The sequence below is a fragment of the Cervus canadensis genome, chromosome 6, assembly GCF_019320065.1.
Source record: "Cervus canadensis isolate Bull #8, Minnesota chromosome 6, ASM1932006v1, whole genome shotgun sequence".
NCBI classification, from domain to species: Eukaryota; Metazoa; Chordata; class Mammalia; order Artiodactyla; family Cervidae; genus Cervus; species Cervus canadensis.
In genome coordinates, this window is record NC_057391.1 from 14,469,576 (window position 1) to 14,496,653 (window position 27,078).

General features: G+C 48.4%; 1 protein-coding gene across 3 annotated transcripts in view; it reads left to right on the forward strand.

Annotated features, from left to right (window-relative positions):
• Positions 1-27,078, forward strand: part of CORO2B (coronin 2B) — a 146,480-nt gene that overhangs the window by 59,129 nt on the left and 60,273 nt on the right. The window contains exons 2-3 of one of the 3 annotated variants that reach the window (XM_043470900.1): positions 1-77; positions 15,944-16,144. In XM_043470900.1, coding sequence (XP_043326835.1) covers positions 18-77; positions 15,944-16,144 — 261 coding nt within the window. In that variant the 5' untranslated portion in view covers positions 1-17. Of the gene's footprint in view, positions 78-11,882; positions 12,073-15,943; positions 16,145-27,078 lie in introns of those variants that run through there. The other 2 variants (XM_043470902.1, XM_043470901.1) reach the window with 2 other exon arrangements.

Genomic DNA, 27,078 nt, shown 5'->3' on the forward strand with positions numbered 1-27,078 from the left:
AACAGATCAGACCATGGATGTACACTGAGGGCCCGCTGGGACCTGCAGCCAGGAAATACTGCAAGTGCACAGGAAGGGTGAGTTCCCGGGGACAGTGTGGTCAGAGACCTGCTGGAGCCAGTTCACTGGCCTCTTCGTGTGTGTGTGTGTTATTTTATTTTTTAATTTAATTTCATATTTAATTGGAGTACAATTACTTTACAATATTGTGATGGTTTCTGCCATACATCAACATGAATCAGCCATATCACTAGCCTCTTGACACCAGCAGCCACAGCAGAGAAAGTCCTGACACGCCTGTTCAAGGAGAGTCCATTCTCTTGAGCTGCCAGGGATGAGACACTTCCACTTGCCAGTGTAGACACTTGTCAGTGTAGACTGGAGGCTGGAATGGCTGAGGGCAGCTGCCCAAGAAGGGCCACACGTTGTCCCTCTGCATTGCTTGAGTGGGATCTCTGTCGGTAGAAACAGATTCTCTCTGTTGACTGTTACTAATGGAAGACAAGTCTGTAGTTTTTCCAGTGGTCATGTATGGATGTGAGAGTTGGACTATAAAGAAAGCTGAGTGCCGAAGAATTGATGCTTTTGAACTGTGGTGTTGAAGAAGACTCTTGAGAGTCCCTTGGCCTGCAAGGAGATCCAACCAGTCCATCCTAAAGGAGATCAGTCCTGGGTGTTCATTGGGAGGACTGATGTTGAAGCTGAAACTCCAATACTTTGGCCACCTGATGCGAAGAGCTGACTCATTGGAAAAGACCCTGATGCTGGGAAAGATTGAGGGTAGGAGGAGAAGGGGACGACAGAGGATGAGATGGTTGGATGGCATCACCGACTCGATGGACATGAGTTTGAGTAGGCTCTGGGAGTTGGTGCTGGACAGGGAGGCCTGGCGTGCTGCAGCTCATGGGGTCTTAAAGAGTCAGACACGACTGAGCAACTGAACTGAACTGAATGGAAGACAAGAGAGTGACCAGCAGGCAGACTCCCCGGATCCCAGAGCAGCCATAAGACCAGGCATCAGAAGCCTGGGACGACATTTCAGAGCTACACGTACATGGGGTCCCCCTGGTTGTCTTGTCTGCTCAAGCCTGGCCTCTGTGGTGGCGATGGGGTCTCTCTCACTCCACCTCCTGCTTCTGCGGTCACTTCTTCATTGTGAAGGGACTCGCAGGCACCCCTGCCCCCGCATGCATAACTCCAGGGGACACCATTCTTATGGTCAAGCTATGCGGTGCACAGATTATATATTCTGTTTCAAATTCTTTTCCATTATATGTTATTACAAGATATTGAATATAGCTCCCTGTGCTATACAGTAGGTCCTTGTTATTTTGTGTATAATAGAGTGTAAGGAGATACAGATTCTTTATTTTCTCTAAGGCTGATCTGATCTCATTCAGGAGCCCCACCTTAAAGGGTCACAGTGATGAAACACGTGGAGCCCTGCGGTGGGGACAGTCTGATTCAGTAATTTAGACAGTCTTGTGATGTTAAGACTCGGCCTCTTTGAGCTAATTTGGCTTCTGCTTGAGTGACTCCCAAGGGTCATTGTTCAGAGCTCCTCCTCTTCCGACTCTTTTGTAAAATGTCACCTGCGGATGTAGACAGCAGGGCTTACGTGACCTGGGGTGTCGGGGGTGGGGGAGACCTCTGGCCGGTCCTCAGACATGTCCTGGCTGCTGTCTGCTGAGGTGTGGCTGGTGTCCCCTCCAGGGCATTCTTTGGGCGTCTGCATTGGAGTCTGCAATGGACAGACTCGTAGTCCATTTTCCCTTGGCCCTGAGGGCAGCATCCATCCCCGCTGGGCCTTTGGCCCATGGTCCACCTCACCCCAGGCCTGTCTTCCTCACAGCCTCTGCTTCAGTGAGCTTGCCCCTCGCCATGGCAACCTCCTGCTGGCCTGTGGCTCTTAGATCTTCCATGTCCTCCCTGTGGGGTGTGCAGGGCCGGACTGCTGGGTTCCCTCCACCAGCCAAGAACTGAAAGAGGCTCCAGAGTGCATGCCTGGCCCTCTCTGACCATTCCCCTTGGCCATCTTAATTCTAAGAGGTCACCTCTTATTTGGCCCAGGGCCATCCTGAGTAGTGGTCTCTCTCCTTCTAGAATACCAGTCAAGAAGTTGGAGAGAGATGCCTCTACCCTCTGCCATCAGCACGACTCTCAACCTACAAAACACACCCACCTCCTCTCTGAGATTCAGGCCCAGAGTGTGGAAGATGGGGCGTGCATCTCAATCTGCACATCGTCTCTGTTTCCTTCTCATTGTCAGTCTTTCCTTCTGCGAGAAGTGGGCTTCCCCTCCTTCTGGTGTCTGGCCAGGACACTCTGCCGTCCAGTCATCCAGGAGACACTCCTCATTGGCCATCAGGGGGGAAATAGGAGTCAAGAACAGCCTCTCAAGTCTGGCTCTTAAGACTGCTGTGTAGCTGCAGATCCTATAGTGGATGTCAGAAGCGGAGTTGTTCTGATTCCTATGTGAACAATCCTAACCCTCTCTGGGTGAACGGATGCCATGAGGAGGAAGAGAGGGAAGGTTGTGGTTAAGGACTAAGGAGTGAAGCACAGCGACGTATTTAGAAAGAAAAAATGATGCTCTTCACACTTCTGTCTGTCCTCCTCCCCATGCCCTTCTCTCTGTAACCAGCCACTGCCTCGCGTAGTTCACATTTAAACCCCCAGCCTGTCACCGCTGAGTGTGGGTCCCTTCTGCTGGGCAGAGCTCTAGAGCTGAGCTGGAGGTCCCCTGGAACACAACGCAGCCACCTAGAAGGAGCCTGTGTCCCTTGTGAGTTTGGGGAATGAGTGCTGTGCTGGGGGAACTGGCCAAAGATCCAAGTGGAGTCTCCCTTCCTTGCCGGGTCCTAAATTAACTCCAAGATTCTTTTCGTGAGGCAGTTGGTGACAGGTAGAGCATCATAGCTGGTGGCACTAGCAGTAAAGAATCCGCTTGCCAATGCAGCAGACATGAGACACGGGTTCGATTCCTGGGTCAGGAAGATCCCCTGGAGGAGGAAATGGCAACCCACTCCAGTATTCTTGCCTGGAGAATCCCCATGAACAGAGGATCCTGGCAGGCTACAGTTCATAGAGTTGCAGAGTTGGACACGACTGAAGTGACTTAGCACGCTAACACAGACCATCATGAGACAGTCATTGGTCAGAGGGTTTTTTCAAACAAAAGTCATTTTATTTTCTCGGTAATGTTAAATTTGGACTTCCTGGTGACTCAGCAGTAAAGAATCCACCTGCCAATGCGGGAGACTTGGGTTCTATCCCTGGGTCAGGAAGATCCTCTGGAGAAGGAAATGGCAACCCACTCCAGTGTCTTTGCCTGGAAAATCCCATAGAGAAAGGAGCTTGGCGGGATATAGTCCATGGGGTTGCAAAGAATGGGACATAACTTACTGATTCAACAGCAACAGCAATGTGAAATTTAATCAAAAAGTTTCTGCTTTAGTCTCTAGACCCTCAGCTGGTGAGTCCTCTTGAATTGTTCCCAGCATCTTAGAGGAAATGGTGACTTTCTCACACACACACACACATCCCTTGGAGGACAGGGCAGAGTCTCCTCAAGGAAGCTCTGTGCATGTGGCCTGCTGTGTGTTTACTGCCCTCTCTTATGCCCAAGATGACTGAGAGGAATGTAAAGGGTTTGCCCCTTCCCTTTCTCATTTGAGGCACTGAGAGATGGGCCGGCTTCCTCTGGTCACTGGCAGAGATCCTGCAGCCCTCCCCTGGATGCAGTTTAGATAAATGATCTCTTGGGAAGGAGAAGGCCCAGGCCACATTACACGTTCCCCCAGGGACTGTTGATCAGTCCATCTTTTTCTGCATTTCCAGGCAACGGGAAGCTACGGTCCTGGTCTATGATGTGGATGGTCTGAGAGTCCCCTGCTTACAGGGACCAAGCAGAAGTGCCCCTCTGCAGGGCCCTGGGGAAGCCAATGGGATTCCGCCCATGGACAGCTCCAACTGTCCCTTTCCCAAAGAGCACACCGACACATCATTTTAGGAGGTTTTGTTGACAGGGAGCAGCATCAGCCCATGCTAGGTCTGCCCATAGACATACAAGCCCTGCAGTGCCCCAGCTTGGGGAGAGCAGGCTGATCAGATCCTGCTGGGGGAAGAACCTCTGCCTGGAGCGCACACCCACCAGGTGCCAGGGGATGGGCCAGGTGCTCTCAGCATGGGATCCCAGCTCAGCCTGAGAGTCATGACATTTCACAGGGGGGGAGCCTGGGGGTGGCAACTGGGCCTGGAGTCTCCTTAAAGCTCACCCTTTAGCCCCAACTATCAAATAACCTTAAAAAAAAAAAAAAGTCTCACCTAACAAGGAACCAGAGGACCTCTAAGGAGAGTATGTGAGAAGTAGAGATTGCAATGGAGAGTGAACCAGCCGTCTTGGTTTGAATTCTACCAGTCCTTATTGAACAGTTATTGCCTGTCTAATCCTGTGCTGGATAATCCTGGGATGCAGAATAAAGCCCTCGAGGAATGTGTGGCTCTTTGACTGACTTGCTATAAGTCAGGGTGACTGTCAAAGCCAGTGAGATCATCTACAGCACTTTGTAAAGTACAAATTGATGTAATTTACATAGTTTTTACTATGTAAAAATAATTATTCACAAAGTATTCACAAAATACTTTCACACATGTTATTATTTTTATTGGTGCCTCACAACTGCATTGGGGGAAAAAAAAGTATGAATTATGTCCATTTTACAGATGCTCAAAGGGCACAGTGCCCCTTGTACTACAGCTCAGGGACTTAGGGAGCTTCGTCATCACCAGGCAACTTGTTAGAAGTGCATACTCCCAGACCCCCAGACTTCCTGAATCAGGTGAGGCCCAGTGATCTGTGTTTTAACAAGCCTACAGGGGTGATTCTGATGCATGCAGATTCAGCAGGTTCTGCTTCAGTCCTGGGTGGGGCCTGAGATTCTGCATTTCTAACCAGCTCCCACATGATGCCAGGGCCGCTGGCCCACAGACAGTACACTACAATAACAGGAATCACCTGGAAGCTTCATTCATTCAAATGTAGAGTCCCTGGCCCACGCCCTGAGAGAGTGATCCTGCAGGCCTGCCATGGGGCCCAGGAACCTGAATTTCCACAGACACCCCACGTGATGCCGTACTTTGAGGATCCATGCTCTGGAGTTCAAGCTTGCAGGCGTCCACCCCAGCCTCATTTTCAAAGGTTTTCCCCCACCACTCCCCATCTCCACTGCCCTGAACCACCCATCTGATCTCTTGCCAAATCATGGGTTAAGGGGTGCGAGTGGGAGGCCATCCCTGAGCCAGCGGGGCCCTCAGTTCCTCAAAATAGGTCAGGAGTCTGGCACAGACCAGGCGCAGTGTCTGCAAATAGAAACCATCTGTTGGGTCTGTGCTTTGAGCTCTACCGCCCCCTCCCTCCCTGGGCAGAGGAATATAGGACTCAGAACCCCAGGAGGGGGTGGGGGCTTCCTTGGATGGGGCCTGCCCACCCCAGACACTCCCTCCAGGGCTGCCTGCAGGGGAGAGATGGCAGCGCCATATCCAGTCCCCTTAATTGCGCCCCCCACATTCGTTTACCCCCCACCTTTCCCACAAGGAGGCTTACAGTGTGCAGACTGGTCATCAGGTGACCTTGCTGTGTGACCTTGGACAAGTCACTTCCTCTTTCTGGGCCTCAGTCTGTGAAATGAGAAGCTAGATTTTAGTGGACCCAAGGGTCCTCTTCTGCACTGGCAGGCTACGGTTCTATGAAAGCCTTTATGTGTCAGGACCACATGTAAGAAAAGTTGAGTTCATAGACAGGCAGATACTTCCTTCTTCTTGCTTTCTGCCCAGGTTGGATCTTACAAGTTGGAATCAGCCTGCAGATCCCCATAAGGAGATGGTCAAGTTTTCTGATCTGGGGGCTTTTAGAGGCTTTAAGGGGAGGTGACAGGGTCACTCTTCCTTCTTCCTGTCCTCTTGTTTCTGTACTCATTCACATATTTAGTAAACATCCATCAATACTATATTAAGCCTAAGGTAAGCCCAGGAAAGAGAACGAAGGATAAGACATAGTTGCTGCACTCAGTAACATCCAGTGTGGTTGGGGAGCAAGCACGTAAAATAAGAGACCAGTGGCAGATTTTATTTTCTTGGGCTCCAAAATCACTATGGACAGTGACTGCAGCCGTGAAATTAAAAGATGCTTGCTCCTTGGAAGAAAAGCTATGACAAACCTATACAGTGTATTAAAAAGCAGAGACATCACTTTGCCGACAAAGGCCTATATAGTCAAAGCTATTGTTTTTCCAGTAGTCATGTCACTACTGAGAAGTAGTTAAGGAAGTCACTCAAGAAGGCTAACTACCAAAGAATTGATGCTTTCGAACTGTGGTGCTGGTGAAGACGCTTGAGAGTTTCTTGGGCAGCAAGGAGATCAACCCAGTCAATCCTAAAGGAAATCAATCCTGAATATTCATTGGGAGGACTGATGCTGAAGCTGAATCTCCAATACTTTGGCCACCTGATGCGAAGAGCTGACTCATTGGAAAAGACCCTGATGATGGGAAAGATTGAGGGCACAAGAAGGGAGTGACAGAGGGTGAGATGATTGGATGACATCACTGACTCAATGGACATGAGTTTGAGCAAACTCTGGGAAATGGTGAAGGACAGGGAAGCATGGTTTGCTGTAGTCCATGGGGTTGCAAAGAGTCAGACATGACTTAGGGACTAAACAATGAACAACAAGAGACCCTTGTGTCAGGTCTGAGTTCAGATCTCAGTTCCTCCACTTAAGTGACCTTGGACAAACTTGGTTGCATCTGTAAATAGAGATAATAATTGCATCTTTACCTTGGAGTTATTATAAGGATTACAGGATGTAATGAATGTAAAATCTTTGGGTCACAGTCCGCACTTAATAAATGTAAGCTATCATTATTAGTCTGATAAGCTAGAAAAAGGGGAGCCCAGGACGGAATCTGGGGACTTCAGAATCTGGCAACTGCCCAGCTCAGGAGTCATCTCAGGGGAGATGGGAAGCTCTCCTGAAGGGCTTGGAGCGGAGGAGGCTGGCAGCCTCTGTTCCCATGTCCACCAGTCCTGCTCAGCAGATCAGGAAAGGCTGCAGGGATTCAGGGCAGAAGCCTGCTCCCGGAATAGACTCCATATCTGGCTGGACTTGTGTTGGGTGATGGGCAGAATGCAGCATCCGTGGATGTTTGATCTGAATCTTCCATCTGCAGTCTGTGGAGAAGGCGCCATCCCAACCTTGTTCATTCCCACCTGACTTTGCTCTGCTCCTTGATGGTGTAAGGCAGGCAGGGTGGAGCATGACAGGGGAGGAAGCCTCTTTTCATGGTAGAGAAGATTGAGGGGTTTGCCCAAGAAGCTCTGAGAGTTGGCCTGGAACCTAAGAATTCTGAATTTGCTAGGGATGGAGAGAAAGTCAGTGCGATGGCTCCAGATCCTGGCCTTCTGTGGTCCCTGTGCACCCCAGCTGGAACTCCCTGATGTGGAGGTTCTGCTGGAGTCTCTTCTTCCAGGATGTGACTTTTGAGGGCTAACTGATATTCTCCTAGTGCCATGCAATAGAACTGTTTGCAGTGATGGGAATAATCTGTAATCTGTGCTGTTCAGTATGGCAGTGGGTCAGCCTCCGCTGTCATGCACCCCTGCTGAGATTGCTTGTGGGGCACAGAGGATCCAGAGGCAGACCCTTGAGGTACTCCTGGATCCCTGGAGGCTCAAACCCAGCAGATTCAGAAAGAGAGCCTTTAATCGAGAACACTCGTGTTCTAGCTTCTTCATGCTAGAAATTTCTTGAGTGGCTTCAAGATCTTTTCAGAAGTCCTGGAAGCCAGTGAGAACCCAGTAAGACTATTAAATGCCGGAGCTGGAAGGGTGGGCCATCTCCTGTAGGGGAGGAAGCAGGGATCTACCAGAGGGTCCCTAGTGGGTTCGTGGCTGAGTCAGCTGGAACGTGGGTTTCTGGCCACTTCCCTCACGCCAGAGGTTCTCAAATTGGGTTCCACGGTGCAGTCCCAGGACCATTTCTGGAAGGTGCTCCCAGTTTCCTGCTAGATTTGAATGCAAACAGTTCCAGCTTTGCCCATTACATTTTGGAGTTCTGAGTCATATTTTATTTAGAGAAAGTGTTCTTCTGCTTAAAAAAGATCCTAGCTTTTCATTTCACAGAGGAGAAAACTGAAGAGAAGAGTCCACCAGTAATTACTACCTGAACTGAGAAGCTTCTCAAGGCCCTGGGCTGACCTACTCCTTCTCCCTCCCGTCTGAGAACACGTGCTATGCTCCTCCCATGTGTCCAGTCCTGGACTCTGGAAAGCAAAGCTGGCTCAGAGATGGAGGAGGACCAGCTGACCAGCAATTGCTTGTGAACCCAGAGTGTTGTGGGCGAATTCAGCAGAGATATTGATGATAGTATCTGTGGCTGACTAGAGTGGCACACCTTTTGCAAAGCCTCTGTCCCTGGTGTCCCATCCTGATAGGGATTTCAAGATGTAGGTGTGGCTGATATCCACATTTCATCGAAACGGACACCGAGCCTAGAGAAGGAAGGTGCCTTATCCCGGGTCACGTGGGTGATGACCCAGAGAAGGCGGAAAATGTCAGCCTTGCTCTGATCACACAGGGACAGGGAGGGGCTCTCCCAGAGGTCCTGAGGGGCTGCCCCGCGGGAGCAAGTATCCAGTGGCCGCCAGGGCAGATCCTGAGGCCTCCTGTGCTCCCCGGCTAGCAACTCTCCCCGAGGATGTAGCCCTGAGCTCCCCAGCCCACCCTAGTTAGAGATGAGAACAAAAAGTACCCCCCGTGTATCTTTTTGTGTATTCCAGTTAAAGCACTGAATTTTAGCCATCTTCATCTAGACAGTGTACCCGCTGGCCAAAATGCATCATTTTGGGGATTGGAGGACAGGATACAGTTTGTCTTCATGTGGAGTGTTCATAACAATTATCTCAGGGAGAAAAAAGCCTGCCTCTATTTCTTAAGAGGCTATAAGAGCCGTTCAGCTGCAAAATGAATACTTCCTCCTTCCGGGCCCTCCCCTCTCAGAGGGAGACCAGGATGGCCCTGGGCCCAGGGAGAGGCCACCAGGGCGCAAGCCCGGCAACCGCGCACATCTGGAGGCCAGAGCTTTTCCCTCCCTCCTCCTGACCCTGGGCCCAGCCCAGCCCCCTCCTTCCCCTGCCAGAGCCCGGCCTCCCCAAGTGAACACTTAATTGAGGTCAGAGTCTCTCCCTTACAGGAGAAGGGGAGAGGGTGGAACTAGCGTGTGATAAGCGTCATCCCACTCCACGCCAGATACCTTGCCAGGCACTTAGCATTTGGTTATATCATTGCATTCAGTGATTTGGACGACATTATTTGCACTTTGCAGATAAAGAAACTGATGCTCAGAGAGGTTGAGTAACTAGTCTGAAGTCACACAGCTAGCAAATAGCAGCTAAGATAGAAACCTTTGCCCCAAACCCTGCCCCCATACAGTTTCTTTACACTTTTGTATAATACCCTGTATTGTATGAAAAAAGCAGGGAGGAGTAATTAATAGCTTGGGTGGAGAGGCCAAAAAAAAGGAGAAGATGGGTATTATGTCGGAAAGAACAGTAAACTGTCAGAAGTTCCTTTTTTTCCTTAAGCACTCTATCCAATTATCTCATTTAATTCTTATTATAACTTACTGGGGCAAATAACATAGTTGTTTCTGTCTTACAGCTACAGAAGCAGAGATTTAGGATTTAAGTGATGGAACCAGGACCTGAGGTCACGCATGTCTTTATAAGAGTCAGAAGTTCTTGACAGAGGGCCTGGCTCTGTGGCTTTCACAGCTTATGACTTTGGGACAGCCTCTTAACCTCCCCGAGCCTCAGATTAGTCACATATGTACCAGATATTTTCAATGGGATTGTGGTACCTGTCCAGCTCTGCCCACTGCACGGCTGCCCTTGGGGGCAAATGAGGTGATGGGGAGGTGGTGTCTGGGGAGGGTCATGGAACTGGTCGCCTTGCTGATACTGTGCTGTCCCTGGCAAGGGACTCGTTAAGCCCCATCTTGAGTGCTGTACTGAGTTTAAGAGGCCTTGGCATCCTGGTGACAAGAAGCCCAGAGGAGATAGGGCTGTGTGACCAGAAGGACAAACACTACAAAGAAGGGCTTGGGCCCAGAGCCCTCATGGGTTGAGCATAAGGACCAGGCCCCTCATCCTGTGGCCAGGAGTGGGGGGTATGAGCTGAAAATTCAAAATCTCAATAAGCTGAAGTCACAGCCCTGGGGTGAGGTTCATCCCATTGCATCCAAGGAACCGGGCAAGTGTGCCTGCCCTTGGTCCTTGCCCTCCCACCATACCAAGAGGTTATTCAATCAGGGTCACCAGAAGACTCCTGCTAAGCAGGAGTCCAGGGCCAGGCCTGGGGCAGAGGGGCTCTGCAGAGCCCAGAAGGAGTAGGATGATCACATAGCCTATAGTCTAGTACTGGGAGAGAGAAAATATTCATACCTTAAAATAAGTAACTGCACTAATCAGCAATGTGAGGAGGCCTAGGGGGAGATGCCAAATGCCACGAGAACCGTTGTCATTCTGTGTCACAGCAACCCAGTTGGGGAGGCACTGGAATCTCTGTGTCACAGAGAAGGAATGTCACTGGCCAGGGTGTCCTCTGACCTGGGACTCTCTGACCCCAGCCCTCCTCTCTGGTGCAACACAAGGTCTATTCGGGGGGTGCTAGAAGGCCATCTAGTCCCGTCTCTTGTTCCACGTTGCCCTTAACCAGAGGTCATCTACCTGAACCTTGAATCCTCCCAGGGATGGGAGGCTCATTACCTGTCATGATACCTCCTTTTTCTGTTTCAGGCGGCTCTCACCATTAAGAACATCCTTCCTCTTAGGGAGCTCCAGTGTATCTCAGTCTTGTGCTGATTGCTCCTGGAAGATTCAGAGAGAGTGTGTGTGTCCTGCCCTCACTGGAACTAGCTTTGGGGAATCCACCAGGATCTGGGCTGAACTTGAGGGCTAGGGGCAAAGGGCAAAGGGCTAGATTTTCAGGTGACCTCTGGGCTGCCACACTGATTTCCCTTTGAGGTCTGGGTATCTCCTTCAGTCCAGCCTCAGCATGGCCTCCTCTCTCTGCAGAAGAGAGAGGAGGCTTTTCTATTGCCTGCCTGCACACCCCTGCATCTGACCTCAGAATGAAGTCAGCCCCTTGGTAAGCGCGGGTGGAGCGGTCAGATCTCTGGGGCCTGCAGATGCTCTGCTTTGGCCCACAGTGTCTGCCAGTGCCTGATCCGGCCTCCCAGGTCCTCCAGCTGTCTGTTCACGACCCTCCAGAACATACGCTTGGCACTGGCCAGCTGCCCTCACTGCCACCAGCTCTGCCAGGTGTGTGCCCACACGTTCCCTCTGTCCCTGCCTCTATATGCTCACCCTCACCCAAGCCAGAGATTAATAACGGGGGCATCTTCAATGTGAATTGTATCAAAGCTTTACATTTGACTCCTCAGCTTTATAGGGAATCCAAGAATGGCTTTGAAGAGACCACAAAGCAACATAAGACAAATCGCTAGGACAGTTTCTTCTTCTTCTGTGTTTTAAAGTCTTCGTTGAATTTGTTACGACATTGCTTCTGTTTTATGGTTTGGTTTTTTAGCCCCAAGACATCTGGGATCTTCTCGCCTAGAGATGAAACCCACACTCCCTGTGCCAGAAGGTGAAGTCCAAACCACTGGACCACCGGGGAAGTCCCTGACGAGGACGTTTTCTAAGACAACTGACTCGGTGTGTTTAAAAAGTCAGTGTCACTTTAAATTAAAAAAAAAAAAAAAAGTAATGGGAGTGTTCTAGATTTAAAGGAGGCGAAAGGGAGATCACAACCAAATGAAATACATGGGAACAACACAGTTCCCAATCCTGGTTCAAAATATGGAATAGCTGTAAAAGGCATTTCTTTGATTTTTAAGGCCATACAGCATGGCATGTGGGATCTTAGTTCCCTGACCAGGAATCAAACTCTTGCCTCCTGCAATGAGAGCATGGAGTCTTAACCACTGGACCACCGGGGAGGTCCCTGTAAAAGGTATTTGGAAGAATTTTGAATATTGGCTGGGTGTTAGATGGTATTGCGGAATTGTTGATTTTCTTAGATGTGGTAATGATGATATGCTCATATAGGAAACTGTCCTCCTTTGTAGGAAATGCAGGCTGATGTAATAAGGGGGCAGGAGTCATGATGCTGGCAGCTTCGTTTCAACTAATTCCACAAAACTAAAAAAAAAAGAAAAGAAAAGAAAGACAGGCACACAGAGAGAAAAAGGATTGTGACAAAATGCTAATGCGAATGAACCTAGGTGGTGGGTGATTACTGCACCATGCTCTCAACTATTTTTGTTTTCTGAAATATTTTATAATAAGAAGTTGGAAAAAACATAATCAGGTCTGCAGAGTCAGAGCAGGTCCCAGTGAATCCTGTGCATGTTCACTGTCCGACTTGGGCTGGGTCTGTTTCCCACTCCATACCACAGGACGTCGTAATTCCCACCTCTCGGGGGACTGTGCTCTCTCAGTACCCCATGCTGGCAGATGCCCCCACCTCCGTGAAGCCTGCCCCAGTGCACTCTGCTTCCCTGGCCTCTCACTACTTTTCAAGCCTTGATTTCGTCTCCTCCAAAGGCTCCTGAGATATTTGAACTCCGGGTCTGTGTCTGACGCTTTCCAGACAACTCTCAATGGACTGGGCCCACAGGAGCAGTGCTGCGATCTTATCTTGGATGGGATCTTGTATCTACATATCTCATTTTGATTCTTAAAGTAACCACATAAAGTCAGAAACTATGGTTCTTGTTTTAGAACATCTCAAGAGGCAAATTGTTTTTCTGAGGCTAGTAGGAGTTAGAATGGGGAGTGAAAATCCAGAAATGCAGACTCCCAGTCCAGCGCTGTGTCAGGCATGCTTGCTGTGGCTTCATGCGGGGTGAAGGTACAGGTCCAGTGATAAGGGCCCCCTGGCCTCCTTCCCCTAATCCTTCCAAAGGTCCTGCGGAGAGATCAGCCCCAGTCTACCAACTGATGGGGGAGAGGCCAGTGCCAGGCTTGCTGCAAGATGCTCTCTACATTTCCCTGGATGCAGGCTGGGGCTGATCCCAACAGAGATTCTCTCTGCTGGACTTTTGGAAGGGCAGTGAGATTCAAGTCAGGCCTTGAAAGTTGGGCAGGGCAGAGAAAAGGGCAAAGGCCTTCCAGACTAGATCTGCATCTACAAGGAACAGGAGATTGGAATGAGCAGGCTCCTTTCTCTTTGGGAGGACTGTGGAACCTAGAATGTTCTACCTGAAAGAGACAGAGTGATTGCCAGTACTCACATACCAGACAAAATTTCTGCCAGGACCATGTACCACCCATACTATATTTTTCATTCTGTATTTTCTTTTGAATTAATTATTTTTAAGCTTAGCTTTCTTAGCACTAATATCTGTGAAATGGCAAATTTGGCATGTAAGTTACATGTTTTTTCTAATACAAATTAAAATAAACACATGAGGGACTTCCCCAGCAATCCAGTGGTTAAGCCTTTGCCTTCCAATGCAAAGGGTATGGGTTCAATCCCTGGTTGGGGAGCTAAGATGCCACATGCCTTGCAGCCAAAGAAACAAAGCATAAAACAAAAGCAATATTATAACAAATTCAATAAAAAAAATTTTTTTTAAAAAGTGGCCTACATTAAAAACATCTGTAAAAAATAAGTAAATAAAAATAAACACCTGGCTAGTAAAATTAAAAACTTCATCTCATGTAAAGGAACATGAGTGGCCGCCTGGGACTGCAGTCAGGGCATCACTGATGTAATCCTGTTGAGGATACGGTCAGAGGGGGCTTGCCTAAGATCACACAGCCAGAAGTGCGCTTGCCTCTCCAGCAGGACTTTGTCATGAACGGTCGTGGGCAGAACTCAGCAGAGAGGGGGAAGGCAGGTGGGAAGGGGTACTGTGTGGGCAGAGGCTGGGCGGGGTGGAGGGGAGGGCAGTGGCCTGAGGGAGTAGAGGACAGAGAGCTGGCAGGAAGAGGGTTTGCCTGAAGAATCCCTGGGATTCTCCTCATTGGATCTGAACTTCTTCCTTCAATAAAGAGGCCTTTGTGTCTGAGCTCCTGGCTTTATTTAAATCCAATGCAAAGTTCTGTTTTCAGGCAAATTCCCAGGGTTGGTTTCCTGATTCTGTGGCGGTTATTTCCTTTTGCCTTCTATCCCCTTGGGAATTTCATCTGAAGAAATTTCTGTCCTGAGATGGGTTGGGAGACTCAAGGCATACCGGGACTGGACAGGAAGAGCAGGGGGTGGATGATGGCAGATAATGGCAGTCGGGTCAGAAACATGTTCACATTTTTATTTTTATTTTTTTTTACAATTTTAAACATTTATTTTTGGCTGTGCTGGGTCTTTGTTGCTGTGCAGACTTTTCTCTAGTTGTGGCGAGTAGGGCCTACTCTTCATTGTGACGTACGGGCTTCTCATTGCAGTGGCTTCTCCTGTTGCCGGGCACGGGCTCTAGAGTGTGCAGACTTCAGTAGTTGCGGCTTCCTGGGTTAGTTGCTCTGCAGCATGTGGGATCTTCCCGGACTAGGGATCGAACCCATGTCTCCTGCATTGGCAGGCAGATTCTTTAGCACTGAGCCACCAGAGAGGCCCATATATTCACATTTACAAAACGCTTATTGAGCTCCTACTGAATGCCAGACCCCAGCTGGGTACTTTGAGCTTGGCTGCCTGTCTGCCAGGAGAGCACCCACTTGGACTCCACCTGCCATGGTGCCCATTCGTAGGGTTTCCCACAGGGGCGCCATCCTACAGCAAAGTTGAACTCCATGGTGGGCTGCCCATCCTGTCCTTCACCTGTGCATCCGTCCATGCACATCTGTGTTCTCTGCAGTGCCTAGCATGGGACATGCATGCAGTAGGGGCCAACTGGTTGGTCAGTTGGACTCTGTCTCGTGGATGGTGGGCAGTGAGGGGTGAGGAGGGATGCCATTCCATTCTCTAGAACAGGGACTCTCAAACTTCAGCATGCTTCTGTCTCACTGGGGCAGGAAAGCTGGATTAAAATATGTATGTCTGGGCCCCATTCCCAATATACTGGATTCAGTAGGTCTGGATTGGGACCCAGGAATCAGCATTTCTAACAAATGATGTGGGAGGCTTAGAAACCTCCCCCATCCCGGAAGATTTTTAATACAAGTGACCTGTGGGCCACACGTGGAGAAACCTTGCTCCAAAGAATAATCTGGCATAGCAAAGAGTCTCAGATTTCCAATCAGGAGACTTGTGTTCCTGGCCCTGCTCATCAGCTATGTGGCTTTGGACAAGTCACTTAACCTCTCTGGGCCTGATGATGATGTATAGGACTGAGATTTCTGGGGTGTACTTGTGGGTTAGAAGCCCTAAAGACAATCAGAGGAGGGTCATTTGCCTTGTTGCACATAGAGGGGCCGTCTTCCTCCCCCACCCCTCATCATCAGAAGTGTTCTCTGTCTCTGTGAACACCCAGCCTCCTCTGTCTGCACGTCCCGTACTAAATTAAGCAGTTTCTGACACGCAAGAGGCAGCCCAGACATGTTTTGGATGGATGGTCGGCTTTATCACATGGCACATCCCTTGGAAGTGAAAGGCTCCCCCATCCTTTCTGAAAGGTGCTGTGGGTGGGTATACTGAACAAAGAAATGGGTGAGTGCCCTCGTGCCAGCCTTTGCTCTTGCGGGACTTTATTGAAAGAATAAGTCCTCCAGCACAGGGCCAGGCATCCGATTCTTGGAGGTCCCTTCCCTTCTGCCACCCGAGGGCAAGCACCGGGCTTTCCTCACCTCCTAAATTCCCGAGAGCAGCTTCCCTCCCGCCCGTGCCCAGCTCAGCTCCTCAGGGACAGTCTGGCCTGACCCTTGTCTCTCCTGGCCTCTCACAGATGTCCTGGCGTCCGCAGTATCGCAGCTCCAAGTTCCGGAACGTCTACGGGAAGGTGGCCAACCGGGAGCACTGCTTTGACGGCATCCCCATCACCAAGAATGTGCACGATAACCATTTCTGTGCCGTCAATGCCCGCTTCCTGGCCATCGTCACCGAGAGCGCGGGGGGTGGCTCCTTCCTCGTCATCCCCCTGGAACAGGTAGGCGCCCCCTGCACCTCCTTAGGCCTGGCTGCCACCCCAGGACGGAGGGAAACCCCACTTGGTCATTCTTGGGCCTGATGCCCTATGTCTCCCTGCGCCTCACCTTTTACTTTTTCATCATGTGTCCAGTGGCTATACTTTCCCCAAAGTTCTCCCCAAGAGTCACCAGAACAGGCACAGCTGGGGGACCTGAGGAACATCCAGAAGAGAACACTTTTCTCTAGGTGACTGAGATCTGTTCCCAGAACCCCCCAACTTGGACAAGTCACTTGCTTTGGGGTTCCCAGGCTTCCCACTAACCCTGAGAGATTGGATCATCTGATCTCCAGGCTAGATCCAGCTCTACAATTGTCCTTCCTGAGTGTCCTTTTAGTTCTGGAGCTGGAGGGGCTAAAGATCCAGCGTAACCACATCAGGCGGGCATCTGCAAAAGTGACACACCCATTAAAAACAACATTTCAAGCTCTTCACTGAGGGACTAGAAATAATTTACCTTCTCTCTCATCCCCCACCTCCTCTCTAAAAGCTTCTTCCCTTCTGTGGCCGCCTTCCTGAATCTAGCAAATTCAATCTGCAGAGCCTCAATCATGAAATTTTGAAGCTCTGCCATTCAGGCGGAGTCCCCGGAGGCCCGTGGGAGGTCACGTGCCTCGGGGAAAACGCTGGCTGTCAGTCCCGCTTGTTTATGGCTGAGCTCTCCCTCCCCGGCCTGACTCATCGTCTCTCCCATCCTCCACCAAACGCTTGGGGAGAGGAGGAGGTGCGTGCCCAAGGAAGCCTTGGGACCGGAAAGCCCCTGTCAGCTGGTGGTGGAGGATGGGTTTTTCCAGTCTCACCTGCCCACAGTGGTGGGGGCTCAGATTCGGGAAAGCCTCAGGCCAGACCCTCCCTTCCACGGAAGAGGGAAGCCGCAGTGATGGTGACGGGCGCCTGGTGCGCGGAGCCGGAGGAGCTGTGGCCTTGGAGGCAGGACGTCTAGGTTCTGGTCGGTCTCTGTCACTCACCAGGAGTGTGACCTTGGGTGTGTCACTTAACCTCTCTGCACCTTATTTTCCTGTAATGGCAAAGTGGACCTCTTAAATCCCCTTCCACTTCCATAGTGATGTTGGCATTGAGAGGGTGATGGGCAGAAAGCTCTTTGAGAACCAAACAACCTGGTAAAGATGTTCTGGTACTCTCTTGGAAACGTTATCAGCTCTCCCTGTCGACTTTGCAGATGCCCACAGCAGCTCTATCCCATTAGGAAGGATTCTGAAATGTCTCCCCTCCTGAACCAGATGGGCTCAGATCTTTGTCCAGGCAGGGACCAGCTCACCTCCAGCTGCAGTAGGCAGGCCTGCGGGTCCCTAGAAACGCATGGGCTGTTTCTTACTGGGGCTCAAGTCCATTGCTGACACCCTGCCACACTCCACTACATGGTTTGCAAAGGTCAACAGTCAATGCCTCACACCATAACAAAACAAAAATTAATTCCAGATGGATTGAAAATCTAAACATTAAAAAAGAAAGAGAAAAGCTCCTAGGATATTAGAGGGAAATGGAGAGTATTTTTAAAATCATAAAACAGGGAAAGGCTTCCTAAGCTAGTTAAGAATCCATAAAACCATAAAGGAAATGATTAGTAGGTTAGAATAAATTTATAATAATATTTTAAAGGTAATTTTTGTACTCTAGTGAGATATGTAAGCAAAATTAAAAGGCAGGCAACATAATTGAGTACAATATTTGCAATGTATAACAGACAAAAGTTGCACTTCCAGGATATATATATATATATAAAGAGTTAAGAAAAATCAATAAGAGGACCCAATAGAAAATGGGCAAAGGCTATGAATAAACAATTTATAGAAGACAGAATATATTTTTTAGCCTACTAAGTAGAAAAAGTCTGGTCAAGGCTATGGTTTTTCCAATGGTCATGTATGGATGTGAGAGTTGGACTATAAAGAAAGCTGAGCACCAAAAAATTGATGCTTTTGAACTATGGTGTTGGAGAATACTCTTGAGAGTCCCTTGGACTTCAAGGAGATCCAACCAGTCCATCCTAAAGGAGATCAGTCCTGGGTGTTCATTGGAAGGACTGATGCTGAAGCTGAAACTCCAATACTTTGGCCACCTCATGCGAAGAGTTGACTCATTGGAAAAGACCCTGATGCTGGGAGGGATTGGGGGCAGGAGGAGAAGGGGACAACAGAGGATGAGATGGCTGGATGGCATCACCGACTCGATGGGCATGGGTTTGGGTAGACTCCGGGAGTTGGTGATGGACAGGGAGGCCTGGCGTGCTGCGATTCATGGGGTCGCAAAGAGTTGGACACAACCGAGAGACTGAACTGAACTGAACTGAAGTAGAAAAAGATTTAAAAGAGTCACAATCTTTGGTGTTGCCAAAGATGTGAGGGCAGGCACTCAAATATGCTCTGAGTATTTGATGGACTGACATCTTACTCTTGGTGAGGTGTAAACAGAGATAACTTGGCATTATCTAGTAACATTTAAAGACGTGTTGTGTCCATTGGCCCAGTGATTCCACTTCTAGGAATGTATTCTACAGAAATACTCTCAAGCATATATTTTTTTAAAGTTTACGGCATTTTTGTACTCATTTTTTTTGCAAGTATCATTTTTTAAAATTATTTTCTAGAGGAATAAAATTTCTCTCTCAAATTGCTTAGAAGTTTCTAAACCCCTCTCCATTATTGTAATGGTACCAAAGACTTTCATGTTGTCTGTAACTCTGCTCTAGAATATGGTCAGCTTCTATAAACACTTCATGGACAGCAAGGGGAGAAAGGGCTCTTTATAGAGCATAAGCTTCTCTCTTTGGAAACATATGTATCTGTACTCATGCATGTATGTTCAATGTACACATAATTTTTCAGCTTTATTTGTTCATATCCTGTGATACATTTTGTTTAATTTAGTGATAGACTAACAGTGATGGCTCAGTCTTCCAGTTGGTTTCTCTTGTTTTTTTTCATCTCAGGAAGTTTTCACTCTATGTAGGTACTCGATCTGTTTTTTGAAGGGGGTGGTGTTGGAGTTTTTTGTCTGTTTGGTGGTGGTGGTTTTTTGGCTTGTTTGTTTAGTCACTCAGTCATGTCTAACCCTTGCAAGCCCAGGGACTGTAGCCCGCCAGGCTACATCTGTCTGTGGGAGCAAGAGTACTTGAGTGGGCTGCCATTTGCTTTCTGTAGGTGGTAGTGGGGTTTTGGGGCCACAGTGCACATGGCATGTGGTATGTGAGGCCTTAGTTCTCCCACCAGGGATCCAACCCCTGCCCCTACTGTAGAAGCACAGAGTCTTAACCACTGGACTGCCAGAGAAGTCCCAGGTACTCAAGGCTTTGTGTGGCACTTTTATAACAGTGAACACTGGAAGCAACCTGCAGATCCATCAATAAAGAAATGGGTGAACAAATTTGGGGCCATCCACACAAAGGGGTGCTATACAGTCACAAAGGTGGTGATGTAGGGTAGTTGTTCTCAAGTGTTCAGCCTCAGAATCGCTTTTATGCGCTTAAACATTAAACATTATTGAGGACCCCAAAGAGCTTTTGCTTATATCGCTATATGACTATTGATATTTAGCATATTCAGGGGGCTTCCCTGATGATAAAGAATCCACCTGCCAATGCAGGAGACATGGGTTCAATCCCTGGTCCAGGAAGATCCCACATTCCTCAGAGCGACTAAGCCCGCGTGCCACAACTATTAAACCTGTGCCCTAGAGCTCGTGAGCTGCAGCTGCTGAACCCACGTGCCGCAGCGACTGAAGCCCGAACACCTAGAGCCCGTGCTCGGTCACAAGAGAAGCCACTGCAATGAGAAGCCTGCACACCGCAAGTAGAGAGTAGCCCCTGCTCACCGTAACTAGAGAAAGCCCGCAGCAACAAAGACCCAGTACAGCCAAAAATAAATGAGGAGTATATAAATAAAACTTTAAAAAATATATTTAGCATATTCAAATAAAAATGAGTGAATTTCAAAAATATGCATTTGTTATTTGCTTAATAATAAACCCATTTCACATCCTCACAAAAAACTGTATTTTATGAAAAATTATTATATTTTCAAAAAAATTGAGAATTACATTTTTCTACACTTTTGCAAATCTCTTTAAATTAATCTGACTTAATAAAAGATGGCTGAATTTGCATATCTGCTTCTACATTCAGCCTGCTGATATATCAAACATCATACACCTCTGGAAAACTTCACTGTATACTCCTGAGAGAACAAGAATGAAAAGGCAAATAATGTCTCCTATTATGAAAGTAGTTTTTACCCAACAGACTCCCTGAAAAAGTCTTGGGTATCCCCAGGGGTCCCCAGATCACACTTCAAGAACCACCAATGCAGTGGAATATTTAATAAGAAAATTTTATCACCTACTGTTAGCTGGGGGAAAAAAGGTAAAATCTAATTAATCCCATTAAATTATATCTATGTAGCCATCCACCTTTTTGGAAAAGACTGGGAAAATATATGGGCTTCCCTGATGGCTCAGATGGTAAAGAATCTGCCTGAAATGCGGAGACCTGGGTTTGATCTCCAGGTTGGGAAGATCCCCTGGAGAAGAGAATGCCTACCCACTCCAGTATTCTGGGCTGAAGAATTCCATGGACAGAGGAGCCTGGCGGGCTACAGTCCATGAGGTTGCAAAGTGTCAGACACAACTGAGCTACTTTCACTTTTTTAAGCTTCTCTGGTGGATCAGATGGTAAAGAGTCTGCCTGCAATGTGGGAGATCCTGGTTCAGTTCCTCAGTCGGGAAGATCCCAGGCGTGATCTTGCTCATACTCCAGGCAAGAATACTGGAGTATCCCATGGACGGAGGAGCCTGGCAGGCTACAGTCCATGGGGTTGCAAAGAGGGAGACACAATTGAGCGACTTCACTTTCTATATACACCTACGGGTTTAAAAGTGGTTATTTCTGTGTATTGGATTCATGAGTAGCTCATGATGGCTCATTGGCTCTTTCATTTTTTTTCTTTTTCCTTAACTATATCTTCTAAATTTATTTTAGATGAACACAATGTTTCATACTTTAGGGGGAAAGAAAGAAATTAGAAACAATTGGTTGATGTAAAGAGGGAGCCCTGAGGTTTCAGAAGACAAACAGCCCAGAGTCGGGACTTAGGTCAGCCCTTCCTTTATGTATTTTGTCAAACGTTTCCCCCCAAAGTAACACGTGCTTCTGAACTGGCTGGAACGAATGCTAGAAGGAAGTACCCTGAGTGAGGGTAAGACACTGAAGGGTGGGGGCAAGGCAGATCCTGGGTCTGAGCAGTTGATTTAGTCCGAGGCAGGACCCTGATGTCTGAGACTCTATGAAACAGAGTCCTGAGCCCAGAGAGGGCCCTGCCTTCCCCAGCAGCGTGGGTCAAAGCTGTCAGTCTCCTGCCCCTGTGGACTTGGGAGAGTGGGGAGGACAGGGCCTAACAAACAGTAATAACAATAATGCCCAGTTCACAACCCCCTCCTGATCTGCCAGTAGGAGGGATGAACTGTTCCTCATTGGTCAGTTTTCTAGGAAGAAGATTCTATTATTTTAGCTCCAGTTTTTTATTTTCTTGGTTTAGATAGAAATCTCTCTGAAAACAGTTTCCTGTATTATTCAACAGAAACACAGGCAAGATTCCGGCCGTTTCTTGGCGAGTCCTAATCGTTGCTTGGACGTTACTCACGTGCTGTGAACTCACAGCGGCACATATCTTGTCCCTGCCCTGCGTGGCTCCAGACTGTTTTCCTGAGCACGCAGAAGGCCGCTGTCTGCTTTTGTAGTTCTTTTCTGAGTTTTTGGCCATCTACTGTCAAATGCCCTTCCCATTCTTTTCTTGCTTCTCTGAGAGGTCTGGGGCAGATGAGAATAACAAGATTGGCACCTGCCCTGAGGCCAAGCCTGAGGCTGACTCTTCCAGAAGCTTCTCTTCCTTCCTCAGTTTACCCCCAAGCCAGCTTGCTGAGACTTCAATATTTGTGATGACAAGCTTTCCCCCAGGGAGGAAGTATGCCCGCAACAATAACAAACAGTGAGGATGGCTTGCCTTTGTCTAGCACTCCAGTCCAACAAACTCTGCCTTAATCAACCCTCTTGGGGGTTAGGTGGCGGTTGTTGTTCAGTGGCTCTGTCATGTCCAACTCTTTTCGACCCTGTGGACTGTAGCACACCAGGCTTTCCCATCCTTCACTATCTCCTGGAGTTTGCTCAAACTCATATCAGTAGAATCAGTGATGCCATCCAACCATCTCACCCTCTGTCTCCCCCTTCTCCTCCTGCCCTCAACCTTTCCCAGCATCAGGGTCTTTTCTAATGAGTCAGCTCTTCACATCAAGTGGCCAAAGTATTGAAGGTTCAACTTCAGCATCAGTCCTTCCAATGAACACCCAGGACTGATCTCCTTTAGGATGGACTGGTTTGATCTCCTTGCAGTCCAAGGGACTCTCAAGAGTCTTCTCCAACACCATCTTTCAAAAGCATCAGTTCTTTGGCACTCAACTTTCTTTATGGTTCAAGCTTCACATCCATACATGACTACTGGAAAAACCATAGCTTTGACTAGACGGACCTTTGTCGGCAGAGTAATGTCTCTGCTTTTTAATACACTGTCTAGGTTTGTCATAGTTTTTCTTCCAAGGAGAAGACATCTTTTAATTTCATGGCTGCAGTCAGTGATTTTGGAGCCCAAGAAAATAAAGTCTGTCACTGTTTCCATTTTTTCCCCATCTATTTGCCATGAAGTGGTGGGACTGGATGCCCTGATCTTAGTTCTTTGAATGTTGAGTTTAGGGTGTTTGGTAGAACCATCCACATTTTACAGTTGGGGAAACTGAGGCTACAGAACCAGGCCAGAAACCAGGCCACTTATTTCTGAACCTGAGACTCTCCACTGCCCATGACGCTAGTGGACGGGTAAGTTCTGGCCGAGTTGGCGGATCTGAAAAGGGTGGATTTGTTTTTGCTGGGCTCATGTTCGGGTGGCTGTTGTGAAGGCCGGTTTTTCCTCTGGTTAACATTCAGCCACCAGCTCTGTCCTCTCTGGAGTGGAATGTTAAGCTGCAGATGGGGGAGCAATCAGCACCCTGATTGTTCTGGCACAGCTGGAGGGGCCTTATGAATATTCTAGAGAGCAGGCACGGTGCCCAGAGGCCTGATTAACTGCGCGGGCCTCCCCAGGTACACCACCCCTTTCCTGCTGTACGTACTCCACCAGGGCTGCCCACCTGCCGCCTCCACATCCAGGCTGAAGCTGGAAGCCAGGCCTGGCGCACCTAAGCTTTAGCCAGCTACCTGCTACCCACTTGGTACATGGCAGAAAGGAAGGAAACCTGGCCTGGACATCAGGGGTCTGGGTTCTCCTTACAGCCCAGCAGTGCTTTGCTCTGGGGAGCTTTTGGGGGTCTCACATACCAGCTGTTTTTGAATCTCATCTCCAGCCCTATGATGAAAGCACAGTTGTTCATCTCATTTTACAGATGACAAAACAGAACCTTCGAGAAGTCAAGAGACTTCTTGGAGACTTGTGCAGCACACGAGTGGCAGAATGTAAAACTAGGGCTCCCCTGGCCACATGCCGGCCCCTCTCTGTAAGAGGACTCGGAAGAGGCATGTGTCTAGAGGTGCCTTGTATTATTATTACCATCATTTGAACATCTCCACACATCCAAGTGGAGCTGGACATTCATTGAACATTATGAATTAATGAATTATGAGTTAATGAATGAACATTATGAATTAATTCAACATTGAACATTAATTCAGCCAGGACTTTGTAAACTCCTGTGATATACTGACAACTCATGTGTCCATCTTTTCTGGAAGCCATGAGAACAGGTATTTGCTAGAAGGTAGGGAAGCTTTGTCTCTGAGGAACAGAAGCAACAATCTCGGTCAGCAAGGAGAGGTGGGGGAGGCATGCTGGAGCAGAGGACCACACAGGAGAGCACCACGCCTTCAGTCATGGGGCGTGCCCTGGGCACCCAGCCCCGTGCCTGGCACTGGAGACCCAAGTAGCATCAAGCCTTGTCTCTGATATGTCCAAGGGGCATCTCATTGGTGGACCAGTGGGTTGGAGGTCTCTGAGAGAGTCCTACCCATGTCTTGCTCAAGGAACCAACTCCATGGTTCAAGGAGGGAGCTATTTTTATTTATGTATTTATTTATTTTTGGCTGTGCTGAATTTTCATTGCTACACCCAGGCTTTCTCTAGTTGTGGCAAGTGGGAGCAACTCTCTAGCTGCAGTGTGCAGACTTCCGTTTACAGTGGCTTCTCTTGTTGTGGAGCATGGGCTCTAGGGCATGTGGGCTTCAGTAGTTGTGGCACACAGGTTCAGTGGTTGCAGCTCATGGGCTCTTGAGCTTGGGCTCAGTGATTGTGGCACACAAGCTTAATTGCCCCATGGCATGTGGGATCCTGCTTCCCAGACCAAGCATTGAGTTCGTGTCTCCTGCATTGGCAGGCAGATTCTTAACCACTGGACCACCAGGGAAGCCCCTGTTGAACAGGTTCATCCTAACTGTTCATCCTGCTGGCAGTTCAATATGATGGACATTAATTGCGTTCTCCATACACACCAAGGAAACCAGATCTGAAAGAGACACGTGCACCCCAATGTTCATCGCAGCACTGTTCATAACAGCCAGGACATGGAAGCAACCTAGATGCCCATCAGCAGACTAATGGATAAGGAAGCTGTGGTACATATACACCATGGAATATTACTCAGCCATTAAAAAAGAATACATTTGAATCAGTTCTAATGAGGTGGATGAAACTGGAGCCCATCATACAGAGTGAAGTAAGTCAGAAAGAAAAACACCAATACAGTATACTAACGCATATATATGGAATTTAGAAAGATGGTAATGATAACCCTATATGCAAGACAGAAAAAGAGACACAGATGTATAGAACAGACTTTTGGACTCTGTGGGAGAAGGCGAGGGTGGGATGAACTGAGAGAATAGCATTGAAACATGTATATTATCAACTGTGAAACAGATCGCCAGTCCAGGTTTGATGCATGAGACAAGTGCTCGGGGCTGGTGCACTGGGAAGACCCAGAGGGATGGGATGGGGAGGGAGGGGGGAGGGGGGATCAGGATGGGGAACATGTAAATCCATGGCTGATTCATGTCAATGTATGGCAAAAACCACTAAAATATTGTAAAGTAATTAGCCTCCAACTAATATAAATAAATGAAAAAATAAATAGATAAAAGCAAATTTAAAATTATTGATTTAAATAGACATGGCTGTAGAGTTATCAAATTAAAAATAAAATGTTTATTCTTAAAAAAAAAATTGCATTCTCCAGAAACTGGAATCCCTGGTTCATTTATGTTCGGATTTAGCTGTGTATAATGCAAATAACTGAATTCTGGGATTGGGATGCTGCATTTGGTCTACAGATAGGAGTCACTCCTATCTCCTGTGTAAGCCTTGTGGCCTCCACTTTCCCCCTAATGTCTGCTCAGTCTCCACAATCTGGTGGTGGAACATTTCCCCCTGGATCTTGGGATGGGGTGCTGCATTGTCCTTCCCCAACCTCGTCAATGTGGCTTCCTCTTGCTTCTTCTCCTGTCTCTGCTATTCAAGGGTGGAGGTCTAACCAAGGCTGGACAGTTGCTCCGGGTCTCCCCAGCCCTGCAGGGATGGGTGGTGGAGGTGGACTGGGGCAGAAGACACAGCACAAATCCACAGGCACCTCAGTGAGGAGAGCAGAGCCCTGGAGTAAGAGAGCAGCATAGGCCAGGGCTGAGAGGTCAGGCTCTGGACAAGCAGACCTTGTTTGAATCTCCGCCATGCCACTAGTTGCCGAGTGACCTTAGGTAAGCACTTCACCTTTCTGTGCCCTAGTTTTCCTTTCTGCAAAGCAATGGGGTTGGACCACATGATCTCTAGAGTTCAATTTAGCTCTCACATTCCATTCCCTTCTTTCATGCAAATATGTCCTCATTTGTGTGCTGGTAGGCACTGTTCCTTCTCACCTCTCAAGGACCAATTCCAATGAGGCCAGCTCCATGAAGCTTTCCCCATCCCAGTACCCATCCGAGGCACTTTGTGTCTATTGCTTAGAGTACTGTCTATATGCTTCCTTCTTTTCTACGTGGTTAGTCCATCCATCTGTCCATCCATGCATCCATTCATCCATCCATCTAGCCACCTATTTCTTCATTCATTCAACCATTCACCTATACACTCACCCACAGACCCACCAACCCACTTACTCACCCGTCCATCTTATAAATGTTTATTGAGTACCTGTTGTTTCGGTCACAGTTCTAGAATTGGGGATGCCACTGTAAATAAGACCAATCTCCATCTGCATGGAGTTTGCAGTCCAGCTCACCACCTTGATTAGGCTGAGAGCCCCTGAGGCAGGGAGGTGTCTGATGTGTACAGGGCCTGCACACAGTAGGTGCTCAGCAAGTGGGCATGGGTCTGACCTGAGGCTCGGTCCCAGAGGCACCATGCCACATCTCCCAGCTGGGGTTTTCTCTTTGCTGGTCCTGGGAGCCCCTCACCTCAAAGCCCCAAAAGACCATGTGGTGCCCTGCAGGGGCTTCCCAGGCTGAAGAGGGCTGCATCCTCCCCTTCAAGCCCTTATAGCAGTATTGCCCAACCCAACTGCTCTGAAATCAAACCTGGATGTTGGCAGACAGGTTAGCTCCATGAGTCAAAGTGTGTAATATGTGTGATGCCTGATATTAAAAGGAGTCAGTGCTGAGGACTGTAATCAAAGCAGACTTTTTTTACCCACCCAGAGCCTCGGTTTGCATGATTTCTATAACAATCCCTCCCCATCACTCCCCATTGTCAGCCCTGGGCTTCTCAATCCTTCTCTCTCTCATAAAAAAGTCCCAAATCTTCATCCCCGCTCCCCTCTGTGGAGAGGTCTCCCCTCTCCCGAAGAATTAAGAGAAC